The 14,068-nt window shown below is 27.3% G+C and overlaps 1 protein-coding gene across 1 annotated transcript in view; it reads right to left on the bottom strand.

The window, feature by feature from the left end:
- Positions 1-8,412, bottom strand: part of LOC133321738 (UNC93-like protein) — a 32,379-nt gene extending 23,967 nt beyond the window's left edge. Inside the window, exon 1 of the mRNA XM_061530818.1 lies at positions 8,320-8,412. Within this exon, the coding sequence (XP_061386802.1) occupies positions 8,320-8,367 (48 nt within the window). The 5' untranslated portion in view covers positions 8,368-8,412. The remainder of the gene's footprint in view (positions 1-8,319) is intronic.
- Between the last annotated feature and the right edge of the window lie 5,656 nt (positions 8,413-14,068).

Here is a 14,068-nt window from a genome sequence, read left to right as displayed (position 1 = left end):
TGTATAGGGTATCGTAAGGTATCATTTTTTTTTATTATATTTTATTTTAAATTAATATTTAATTAGCAATTTGAATAAAATATAAATATCTAAATAAACTTAATAATGAAACCAAAACAGGTGTATTGAACAATGGAATAAATAAAATTAGAATTTTATTTATTTATTAATTGTTTATCAAAAAAAAAAAAAACAACAGCAAATAATCTCTATATTGATATTTAAAATTAATAAAAAAAAAACAAAACAAAAATAATTTATTATCAAAAGAAGTGGCAATTAATTATATTTTCTTTTGTTAAATATATATTTGTTGATATTGAAAAATAAAAAAAAAAATTTTAATATAAAAAAAAATTAAATTTAATTAACAAAAAACAAACGAATAAAAAATAGAATACAAAGAATTTCTCTTTTGTTTTCCAGAAGTCAAATCATTTAGCATTTTTTTGGCAATTAGTTTTCTTTTTTTGTTTGTAATCAAAAAATCTGTATTTATGTTGGGAGGCAGATGCCTCAAGGCATTTCTCTCTTTGGTATTTTGGAATTAATGTCTCTACCCCAAAAAATATCTGATCACAATCTGGTAAACCTAATGTGTTTTTTTTTTGTTCTTTCTTGTAACTGACCCGGTTTCTTTTTCTTCTTCCAAAAGATATGTTTTTGAATGTCGATTTTGATACCCTAAGGGCTTAAAATTTATTTTCCTCATTTAATGGCCACATTCTAAATCTGGCTTTTAAAGATAAACACACACACACACACAGAAGTCCCTCAGTCCCTCACATGCGTGACTTCTGTGTGTGTTCAAGAAATTTCAACAAAGATCATTTCATGTAACCATGATAATAATTTATTTGGCCAGTGGAAAGGTACAACAGAATCACACATCACAAAAGAAACATAAATAAAAAAGCTGAACAAAAGAAGAAGAAGAAGAACAGAAGAAGAAGATAATAAATCGCTGACAGCTAAAAAATGAATTTGCTTGGATGAACATGATCAAAAAATACACCTCATATAAAGAATTGTCTCTGGAGGAATTTTTTTTTGGTACTTTTTATGAAGGAAGGCTAACAAAGGTATATTTCATTCCGTTTGCAAAACCTAGAAAAATTCACCGATATATTCTTGATCAGAATAAAATTCTATGGCGACTTAGATATCTATCCGTCTATCCGTCTGACTATTGAAATTACGTTAAACAAATCAATATTTGAGATAGAGTCTTAAAATTTTATAAATATATTGCTACTACCCCCAAGATGTTAGGTATTCGTTTTTTTTTTGTAAGATTTTGGAGAAGGATTTTGAATTGAATTCATTTATTGGGTAGCAAATTTTCCTACCAAAAATAAATGTACCATGGGCGTATACGTTGTGTCAGCAATCATACGCACCCTTGGCCACACACACACTTTAATTGCCATTGCAGCTACAGTCGACTCCGCTTTACTGAAACGGAAAAAAATCTGCATGTTTGTTTCAGTTATCCGATGTTTTCAATTAAGCGGATTGATTTCGAAAACATAAAATATTGAACCATGTCTTTGAAAATGTTTCATATTACGATACTAGCCGATTTTAAGCCTACTTAAGACCTGACATTGCTGTAATATGCAATATGGACTTGTGAATGACTAACATACCTCCTTGCTAAATCTGTTCATAATAGATTCACATTTATACATTATTTCTATATCATATATTCTTGAAGGCTTTAAATAATCACTTAGAGTAATTAAAAGTGGACAACCTCCTCAAAAGTTAGTGCATTTTATGGGACCTCGTATAGGCATTTCGCTTATCCTCTTGATTCTTGTATATAAATTATAGAAATGTGGAACTCGGTTTTTATGTTTGGCCGGACAAACTTATTGTTCTTCCACGTGAAGTTTATATTGAGTTGACAAACACGTTCCATATGTCGGTAATAATCAATAATTGTAGAAAAACTTTTTTGTTAGGGTGGGCTTTGCAAACTGCTCCGTAATTGACGTTAATCCTCATGACTTTCAGTAATGTGGGCGACTAACCTAAAATGAAATGGTGCAGGAAATCTATTTCATTTATCCGATATTTTTCAGTTAAGCGACTTACAGTAAAGCGAAGTCGACTGTATATCCTTCTTGGTATTTTAGAAAATGTTTGAAAAAATATTCAAAAAAAAAAAAGATATATGCTATTTTTTGATCTTGAATTGGACAAGGGCTTTGAACCGAATTCATTCGTTCTGTAGCAAATATAACTACCAAAAATAACCAATATTGCCCTACTTTTTATGATATTCCTCATAAAACCAAAAAGTGTACCATGGGCGTATATGTTGTGTCAGCAGTCATTCGCACCCTTGGCCACTCACACTTTAATTGCCTTTGCAACTATATCCTACCTGGTATTTAAGAAATTATTTTGGAAGATTTTTCATTTTTTATAAAAGCAATATTTAGATAATAAAATTTGGTAAAAAAAAATTTTGAAAAAAATAAAATAAATAAATTCAAAATTTTTTGCCCTCAAAACTTCTGCTGATCTTGAATTTGTTTCTGTATTTAAATCTCATGTTTTATTTATTTTTAATTTTATTAATTTCTACAATTCTAGGAAACTCATTGGGTAGGCATATGACCAGCAACATACTCTTCCGACTACTTAGAATTGATAGTAGATTTATTTATGTTTGTTTTTTGCTTTTTCATTCATTTGTTAGCAAATATTCCTACCAAAAATTATCAATATGGCTCTACTTTTTATGATAGTCCTAATAAAATAAAAAGGGTACCATGGGCGTATACGTTGTGTCAGCAGTCATTCGCACCCTTGGTCACACACACAATTTAATTGCCTTTGCACCTAACATACTTCTTGGTATTTGAGACATTATTTGTGGAGATTTTTCTTTTTAATAAAAGCAATTTTTAGATGATAAAAATATTTGAAAAAAAAAATATTCAAAAATCAAAAAAAAAAAAAAAAAATGTAATTAATATATTGAACTAAATGAAAGTTTTACTTCCCATTTTATTTTTTTTTTCTAAAGATTAATAACTACAAATTGTAACATTTTATCCGATTGTAATATTTCTGTAAATATCAAATCTATTTTAAGTATTTATATATTTTTTTTTTTCAAAATGCCTTTAACTACTATTTAAACAAATACATGATAAGATCACAGATCGAACAACAAAAAACAACAAACATCAATTTCCAATCAAAACACGTTCTCAAATGTAGTAATTCCTCTAACAATTATTGACATTTTTTCTAATCGCCTAGATTTTTATTTAATATTTCATAATAATAAATAATTAATTGCAATTGAAAATGGAAATGTGTTGACCTTGCCAGGCATGTTATACTTTGTTTTTGCATTTCAGATTTTTATATTCCGAAATAAATAAAATCATTTATTTATAGTTTGTATTTCTGTTTTGTTCGAATATTAAATGATTTGATGGAATGAGTGAAATGTTGTCTAGATTGAGAAAAAATTGTTACAATTGTCCCCCAAGAGACACAAAGTCAGTGAGAGAGGGATAGAGTGTGGGGGAGAGAGAGAGAGAGAGAGGAAAATAATCGTAATTTGTAATTCAAATTTCATAGATAATTCCCACAAAGTATATAATTTATTAAACAATCAATGACAGACTGACTGCCACGCTGTCGTTGTGACGAATATCTAACGTTCTTCAAATACCCAACACCGGGCAATGCGTATTTGTATTAGAAAAAAAAAAGTAAAAACAATTTATGAGCAAAAAAAAAAAAAAAAAATTAATGATTTCCTAAATTGGCAGGAAGCAGACATTAAGTCTGTCAGCTAGCCAACACCACCAATACCGTGTTGACCAGGCCAGTCCAGGAGCCAGCCACACAATTACTTATGCAAAATTCCATTGGAGGGAGCTTCTCCGAGGCACATGCTTTTTTTTCTCAATCAATTGTTTAATTAAGAAATTAACATTCATGGGAGAAGATGCCTTGGCTGTTATTGAATTGTGATTAAATTAAAAAAAAAAATAAATAAATAAATAAAATGTGAAAAAAATATTACACACAAATCTACTATCGATTCTAAGTAGTCGGAAGAGATGTTGCTGGCAAAATGCCTAACCAATGTTTTTCCTAGAAATTTTGAAATACAAATTCATTTTAATACACAATAATTTTGATGTGGAGCTTTAGCCCCCTTAAACCTCACATCAATAAATGTTACAAATTTTGTACTTTTAATTCTACTAATATGTTTTGTAATTTATTTTTTTTATTAATTAAACTAAAAATATTGATTTGAATATATTAATAAATATTTTTTGTTATAAAGAAACCGGCAACTTCCTCAATTTAACAAATTTGAAATTAATTAATTAAGCGGCAACAAATTCTGATTTATTTGTTATTCAATGATAATTTTTCTGTTTAAATCTCTAGACATTCAGATCAAGTTTGTGAATGTCTAGAGATTTAAACAACTGTCATAATCGAACAAATGTGGAAATGTTAAATAAACTTGACAGCTTATTTTTTTTTAAAGGGAATGTGAGGAAATAATACTAGATTTTTAATTAAAATATAAAAATAATATATATTTTTATTAACAGAAATAAACTTGATAGAAATATAATTCTTCAAAAAAAAAAAAAAAAAAAAAACAACAATTAAGTAAAAATTTCCAAAAAAAAAATAAAATTTTTTTTTTATAAAAATTACAAAATTTGTATTTATTTTTTATAAATCATATTTTTCGGTAATAAATATTTTTATCATTCTTTAATATTTTTATATGAAAATCTTAAATTTTCTTAATAGATTATTATTTAATTTCTTTTAAGATAGTGCTGATTATACCCTTCACCACACTGTGGTACAGGGTATTATGTCTTTGTGCATATGTTTGTAACAGGCAAAAATAATCGAGATAGACCCATGGTTCCTTTTGAGAATATGCATAGAATCACTTTCTGAGTCGATTTATGCATGTCCGTCCGTCCGTCTGTCCGTCTGTCCGTCTGTCCATGTTAAATTGTAAACAAAGTACAGGTCGCATTTATGATCCGATTTGGATGAAATTTGGCACAGCTCATTTGTTTGGCCCAAGGACGAACCCTATTGAAATTGGGAAAAATCGGTTCAGATTTAGATATAGCTCCCATATATATTTTTGCCCGATTTACGGGCTTTAGACCCTCAACCCTTTCGATTTGCACGAAATTTGGCATAGCGTACAGAATTGAGCCACGAAAGATGTGTGCCAAGTTTCGTGAAAATCGGTTCAGATTTAGATATAGCTCCCATATATAGTTTCGCCCGATTTTTGGTAAATGGCGTACCAAAGTCCCTATATATCTTTCGATTTGTACGAAATTTGGCATAGCGTACTGAATTAAGTCTAGAATGAGGTGTGCAAAGTTTCGTGAAAATCGGTTCAGATTTAGATATAGCTCCCGTATATATCTTCCTCCGATTTAAGGTAAATGTTGTACCAAAGTCCCTATATATCTTTCGATTTGCACGAAATTTGGCATAGCGTACTGAATTAAGTCTAGAATGAGGTGTGCAAAGTTTCGTGAAAATCGGTTCAGATTTAGATATAGCTCCCGTATATATCTTCCTCCGATTTAAGGTAAATGTTGTACCAAAGTCCCTATATATCTTTCGATTTGCACGAAATTTGGCATAGCGTACTGAATTAAGTCTAGAATGATGTGTGCAAAGTTTCGTGAAAATCGGTTCAGATTTAGATTTAGCTCCCATATATAGTTTCGCCCGGTTTTAGGTAAATAGTCCACTAAAGTCCCTATATATCTTTTGATTTGCAAGAAATTTGGCATAGCGTACTGAATTAAGTTTTGAATGATGTGTGCAGAGTTTTCTGAAAACCTTTTCAGATTTAGATATAGCTCCTATATATATATATATATATATATATTTATATATATATATTATTTAAGGTAATTGGTGCATCAAAGACCCTATATATCTTTCGATTTGCACGAAATTTAGCATAGCATACTGAATTACGTCTATAATAATAACAAGATATGTCTGTTGGATACATATGTAGAATATACCCAAAGTGGTGAAGGGTATCATATAGTCGGCCCCGTCCGACTTTACTACTTTCCTTACTGGTTTTTAATTTAATTTTAAGCGTAAATTATTTTTAAAAATGTTTTCAAGCTCCACAGAACAGCAAAAAGTAAAAGTCTTTGCAAAAGAATCCGGGTCAACCCAGAAATATCCGATTTTGTAAGAAGTTATTTTTTATTTCATTATTTTTTTATGTATAGTTTGCAACAGCATCAACAACAACATTAGAACAGCGGGTAATGAAATAGATCATTTAATAGTTTTTTTTTAATAGCCAATAAATATTCACGAACAGAAAAAAGAAACTGGGCAGACCAGTAAATAAAATATATATTTTTTTTTGTACAATAGTTTTTTTTTTATACATATAGTTCTCATGGAAAAATACTTGATTTTAATTAGAAAAATAAAGAGATAATTTAAATAAATTAATTCAGGTTGAAGGTAGCGCGTTTCTACCATTTTATTTCTTTATAAAATCCACGCCTATTGCTCTTAAGAAATTTCTTTATAAAATCCACGCCTATTGGTCTGATTGATACGATTACACACACCCTCTTTTTTTCCAAAACATTCAAATTATTGGGCTTAATGAATAAATGAAACGACTTAATATATAAAACCAGTGAGCGGAACAGTATAGTCAGACGGGGCCGACCATACGATACCCTACACAACTACCACGGAACATTAACTTTTTGCGGACTTTTATTCCGAGCCTGGGCAATATTTCGTGATAGTTGCAACCTTTTGCCCAATAAGAGGTCACCAGCACCTCTTCCTTACACTGACTTTTTTTTTCCGAATATTCCCAATATTCAGTACAGCCCTTCTAATTGCTTGTCCATATTCTCTTCACCATGGGTTGTGGTGAAATGTTAGGTTTTTAATTGTGGTCTATAGACCGACTTGAAAAACATAAAAAAATAAATAAGCTTTCGGTCCACTTCATCTGCAAATTATCTGATCTGATCATGACCGAACATTATAGCCGTTGTCTTTGGTGATAACTGGAACCTCATGGAACATTTCAAAACGATCAGGGCTATATTTTCGCGTCCTCTGGAGCGACCAGAAAAACCGACAAAAAATAAGTATTTTGTCAATGTCATCCCTTTAAATATTAACCGATCTTTGCAAAAACAATAGGGGTCTTCATTGGCCAGAATCCATCCTACATCCAAAATTTCGTGAAGATAGGTCCATAACTGTGGCCTGTATCGTGTTTATTGTGTTAATGGGTTACTAAATAATATCTGAATACGTAAGCATCTGTAAATATTTAAGTGTAACTCCCACAATCCGAGTACATACGACAATATAATTGGTATCAATTGAAAGGTCAACCACACCTCATGGATATACTATCAACTTTTTGGGCCTATTCAGGAGTAAATATATACGCCAAAGAATACAAATTTTGTAATTTTTCACACAAAAGTCGTGGTCCATTTGACCTGCTAAATATTGACCTGCTATCATTGTCCAAACAGGCATGCTTATTCTACGGCCCGATCCCCTCTAGAGCCTCTAGAGCGACAAAAATTAAGTATTTGGTCCTTTTTTATTTGGTCTAATATTAACCGATCTCTACCAAAAACAATAGGGGTCTTCATTGGCCAGAACCCATCCTACATGCCAAAATTTCGTGAAGATTGGTTCATAACTGTGGCATGTATCGTGTTTACAAATTATAATGGACAGACGGACGGACGGACGGACACACATGTCTAGATCGACTCAGCTAGTCGAGATATGACGATTGGTATACTTAAAGGTGGGTCTAGGACCAATATTTCGCGGCGTTAAAAAATATAAAAAAAAAAACAAATCCAAAAAAAAACTTTAATAAAAAATAATAAAAAATTAAATTTTTGTTAATATTTTTTAATTAAATAGACTTTATATAGACTTTACTTGAAAATATCATTCTCCCTTGTTATTATTCATTAATACAACCCCACCCCCAAAACTGTCTGCCATTTTAAAAACGATTTTAATTAAATGCCTTATTTTTTTAATCATGAATATTGAAATATGTTTTTTTTGTCAATTAAAAAACAACATTTCGATGAACTTTTTTCCATACATATATTTTTTCCATACATATATGTATGTATGTTTGTATATTATTAATTATAACCTTTCATTAAGCTAATTTGAAAATGTGTTGTGTGCGATTCAAAAAAAAAAAAAAAAAAAAAAAAAACAGAGGAAAAAACTTACCTTCACAGGTTCATCGTTTTCAAATCCAGAGTTGGTAAACCCAGTCATTTTGTTTGATTTGTTTGTTTGTTTGTTTGTGTGTGTTTGTTTATTTATTTATTTGCTTTTTGAATACGGTGGGAGGGAAAAGGTTTTCCGTTTTTTTTATTTATTTGTTATTTTGGTTTTTTGTTAGTTTAAAATATATTTAATATATTTACAACAATGTGTTATATTAGATGAGATATTTTCTGAAAAGAGAAGAGAGGGAAAAATATATAATTAATAACGATTTCAAATATACAATAATATAAAAATATGTTATTAAAATGTTTAATAATTTTTAACAATGGTTTGGTAATTATTTGGCAAAAAAAAAAAATAATGAAAAATTAAAAAAAATAATGAAATAATAAAAAAATAATAAAAAATAAAAAAATAATAAAAAATATAAAATGATAAAAAATTAAAAAAAATAAAAAATTAAAAAAAAAAATAAAAAAATAAAAAAAATAATAAAAAATTAAAAAAATAGTAATAGAATTAAAAAAAATAATACTAGAATTAAAAAATAATAAAAAATTAAAAAAAATAATAATAATAAAAAATAAAAAAATAATAATAATAAAAAACTAAAAAAATAATAATAAAAAATTAAAAAAAAATAATTAAAAATTATAAAAAATAATAAAAAATAAAAAATATAATAAAAAAATATAAAAAATTAAAAATAATAAAAAATTAAAAAATAATAAAAAATTAAAAAAATAATAAAAAATAAAAATAAAAAATTGAAAAAAAATAATAAAAAAATTAAAAATAATAATAATAAAAAATTAAAAATAATAAAAAATTAAAAATAATAAAAAATTAAAAAAATAATAAAAAATTAAAATAAAAAATTGAAAAAAAATAATAAAAAAATTAAAAATAATAATAATAAAAAATTAAAAATAATAATAATAAAAAATTAAAAATAATAATAATAATAAATTAAAAAAGAAAATAAAAAATTAAAAAAAAAAAAATACAAAATTAAAAAAATAAAAATTAAAAAAAAAATAAAAAAAATTAAAATAAAAAATTAAAAATAATAATAATAAATTAAAAAAATAATAATAAAAAATTTAAAAAAAATTAAAAAAATGATAAAAAATTAAAAAAAATTAAAAAAATAATACTAGAATTAGAAAAAAATAATACTAGAATTATAAAAATAATAAAAAATTAAAAAAAAAATAATAAATTAATATTAATAAAAAATAATAATACTAAAAATTAAAGAAAAATAATAAAAAATTAAAAAATGTAATAAAATAATAATAATAAAAAAATTATAAAATAATAATAATAAAAAAATAATAATAAAAAATTAAAAAAATAATACTAGAATTAAAAAAAAAAATAAAATAATTAAAAAAATAATAAAAACTTTAAAAATATAATAAAAAATTAAAAAATAAAAATAAAAAATTGAAAAAAATAATAAAAAATTAAAAAAAATTAATAAAATATTGAAAAAAATAATAAAAAATAATAAGAAATTAAAAAAAATATATACAAAAATTTAAACAACCAATAAAATATAGCCTCTCAAATAATATTGAAAAAAAATGTATTTAATTATATGTATATACAATTTAAATATTGACGATGATGGCTCTGTTGTTTTCCTTAATTGTCCAATTATATTTTTATTTTGTTTTATTTATGCATACATATATATTAATAATAAATTTGTATAAATGTATGTATGTGTGTGTTTTTATTATTTCAATTGTTGCATTGATTGCAATTTGGAGAAGTAATTGAAAACGTCACATTAAACAATATTAATAATAGCAAATATATATATATATATATATATATATTATTTTTTTTTTTAAGGTACTACAAAAGTTTATTTTCAATGTTATTAACAAAAAATCTACAACAACAAAAAATATTAATATTGAAAAATCAAAAAAAAAAAGTCGTCAATAAAATTATGAGTGATGGATCCGCAATCGCATAGTTAACTAAATTAAAAAAAGTTTTCAAAGGTTCCCCCTCACTCTCCCCGATATTTTTGTTGGTGTTGTTGTACATGATATGCTAAACTAAATTATAAAAATATTGAAAGGAGCCCCCTCACTCTTCTCTATGTTTTTGTTGGTGTTGTTGTTGTAGATGATATGGTCAATAGGGCCAGCTAGCCAGCGAGTCAGTCACTCAGCCACCCAGCTAGCCCGCCAGCTTTATTGCCATTCAACCGAAAAGCCGTTGACTTGTTAATACATAATAATAAGAACAATATTTTTGTTGTTTTTGTTATTTTAGTCTGTTGTTGTTGTTGTACTATTTTAGTCATAGTAGTTTATAAAATAATAATAGTTCAAGTTCATGATCATATTTATTTTTTTGTTGATTATTGTGGGGATGGTGTATTTTCCGCTTCACATTCGATGACAACTCTAATTTGACAACAACAGCAGCAACAGCAACAAAAACAAAATACTTTTATAAAAAAATAACAACACGTTTGAATTGGGGCCCATATTTTAACAGCCGGGTGTAAGGGAGAATCATGTTAGGACCCACATTCAATAGTTGCGAGACTTAGGGAGATGGAGTGGTAGAGAGAGAGAGTGGTAGAGAGTTCTAAGAGGGAATACCAATAATGGAGGTTACTTTTTTTTTCTAATTTTTATATTTTTATATAATTTAATATTTTTATTTAATTAAATATTTTTTATTATTTTTTTAATATTTTCCCTATTTTTTGTTTTACATTTTTTTTTTATTTTTTTCAAACTTTTTTTTATTTTTTTTAATAAAAAAATTAAAAAAGATATAATAAAAAATAAATAAAAAATAATAAAAAATTAAAAATTATATATTTATATAATTTAATATTTTTATTTAATTAAATATTTTTTATTATTTTTTATTTTTTTATTATTTTCCCAATTTTTTGTTTCCCAATTTTTTTATTTTTTTTCAAACTTTTTTTTATTTTTTTTTTAATAAAAAAATTAAAAAAGATATAATAAAAAATAAATAAAAAATAATAAAAAATTAAAAATTATATTTTTATATAATTAAATATTTTTTATTATTTTTCCTATTTTTTGTTTTAAATTTTTATTTTTTTATTTTTTTTTTAATTTTTTAAGATTTTTTTTATATTTAAAAATTGTGTTATTGTTGTAATTATTGTTATTGTTTCATTATACACGTGCGCTGGCATGCTCGCTTTGCAATTTATTGAAATATAATTTCATGTGTATGGCTGTGTGTGTGTTCACCTTTGCTAATCAATTTCAACTAACTATACCTAATTGCTGCTACCTTCCTCACCTCTCCTCCCCCTTCCTACTACCAATACCCCTTCCCTTTTCCAATAATGTTGTCGTATATTGTTATGATAATTGAATTTAATCGTTTTATTAACAGAAAATCATTGGCTAATCTGATTGTTTGGCATTTTTGGTAACAATATTGAAATTATTACCGCCTCTGCTGCCATTTATTGACTGTTTAGAAATATCAAATATCAGAAAAATCAGAAATTATCTAAATAATTATGATGATGATGAAATATTAAATTGGAAATAATCTATCTTTTGTTGAAATATTATAACCACAATATCCGTCCATTTTGTATTTTTGTGGTTTTTTCGATTCGCACTTCCATGACAAATGAAGTGATGGGGGATTGCGGTCAAATGAATTATTTTAATTAGCATGGCCGAACAAAAAATGTCAATATTTTTTAATAAATTGGTAAAAAACAAAATAAATAAATAAATGAAGGATCCGTAGTATGGGAGCTATATCGAAATGTGTATCGATATTGATAACTTTTTGTAGGGAAATTAGACACTTCATGAGAACCCAAAATACGGCCAATTCGGTTGAAGAACTTGTCTGAAATCCTTAAAATATCGAAAATTGACGGATCGGTTATATGGGAGCTATACCAAATATTGGACCGATATTGATAATTTTTGGGTGGGGGGATTTACTACCCATTGATAATCTAAGATGTTCGCCCAGGCTCCCCTAAATATCGAAATTTTCAGATACCCTTATGTGGGAGGTATACCAAATAGGTCATCGATTTTGATAAATGTTGGTATGAAGATTTGATATTCAGTGAGAACCCAAAATACCAAATTACACCAAATTTTGTTGAAAAAATTGTCTGAAATCCTCAAATTATCAAAAATTAGCGGATCCGTTATATGGGAGCTACATCGAAAAAAAGGTCCAATATTTATAATTTTTGGTAGGAAGATTTGCCAACCAATAAATATTCAAAATACCAAACTACAGCCAATTCGGTTGAAAACCGTCTCTTAAATCTTCCAAATATGGAAAATTGGCGGATCCGTTGTATGGGGGCTACCCCGAAACTTGGTCCAATATTATTAATTTTTGGATTGCAATATTAACCATCCAATGAGAAAGCAAAATATCAAATTATAGCTAACTCAGTTGAGAAATGTACTCAAATTCCCTAAAATATCGAAATTGGCGAGGTACCGCTATATGGGGACTATCCTGAAACTTGGGCCAATTTTGTTATTTTTTTGGAAGGAAGATTTTATATGTAAAATAAGAACCCAAAACACCAAATTACCGCCAATTCGGTTAAAGAACGAGTTCAAACTCCGCAAAATACCGAAAAATCGGGGTACTGTTATATGGCGGCTATACCAAAACCTGGATCGATATTAATAATATTTGTTAGGAAGATTTGCTACCCATTGAGAACCCAAAATATTAAATTACAGCCAATTCCATTGAAAACCCTCATCAAAATATCGCAAAATATCGAAAAATTAGGGTAGGGTTCTGTGGGAGCTATCCCGAAACTTGGGCCAATATTCATAATTTTTGGTAGAGAGATTCTCTACGCAATGGGAATACAATATATGAAATTAGAGCCAATTTGTTTGACAAATGTGCTCAGGCGCCCCAAAATACCGAAATGTTTAATGTACGGTTATATGAGGTCTTTAGCACAAAGTGGATCGAAATAGATAATTTTTGGTAGGAATTTGTTCTACACAATGAGAACCCCAAATAACGAATTACAGCCAATTTGGTTGACAAATGTGCCTGCAGACAGGTCAATTTCGAAGATGGAATATATCGGTCCACGTTTAGGCTTATCTCCCATAAGGGTACCCGTCAAATTTCGGTATTTTGGGATTTTTGAGCGCGTTTTTCAGCCGAATTAGCTGAAATTTGGTTCATTGGGTTCTTATTGGGTACTACTAAATGTCTCCACAAAAAAATTATAAGTATAGGTCCACTTTTTCTGGTAGCCCCCATATAATGGTACCTCCTAATATTCAGTATTTTGGGGGTTTTGATCGTATTTTACCGCCGTATTGGCTGTAATTTAGTATTTTGAGTTATTAATAGGTACAAAATTATCTAAAAAAAAAAAAAAATTTGAATATAGGTCTATTTTTCGGATAGCCCCCCCCCATATAAGGGTATCCCCCAATTTTCTGTATTTTGGGGTTCTTGAGCGCGCAACCGAATTAGCTGCAATTTGGTATTTTGTAGTCGTATATGGTAACAAATCTCTCTACCAAAAATTATTAATATTCGCCCCCCTTTTTAGGGTAGTCCCCATATAACCCCCTTTTTTATTTATTTTAAAATAGTTATCTGATTTGTTCCGCGTTTTGAGTTTGATTCTAAGACTCTGTTGTAATCATTTCACCTGCGACGGATAGTGAGATAAAAAATTGGAACTTAAGGTTCGATAATG

This window comes from Musca vetustissima, unplaced genomic scaffold (genome assembly GCF_032173495.1).
Source record: "Musca vetustissima isolate MV318-11 ecotype Yass unplaced genomic scaffold, APGP_CSIRO_Mvet_v1 utg78416, whole genome shotgun sequence".
Lineage (NCBI taxonomy): Eukaryota > Metazoa > Arthropoda > Insecta > Diptera > Muscidae > Musca > Musca vetustissima.
This window is presented reverse-complemented; position numbering and strand designations above follow the sequence as displayed.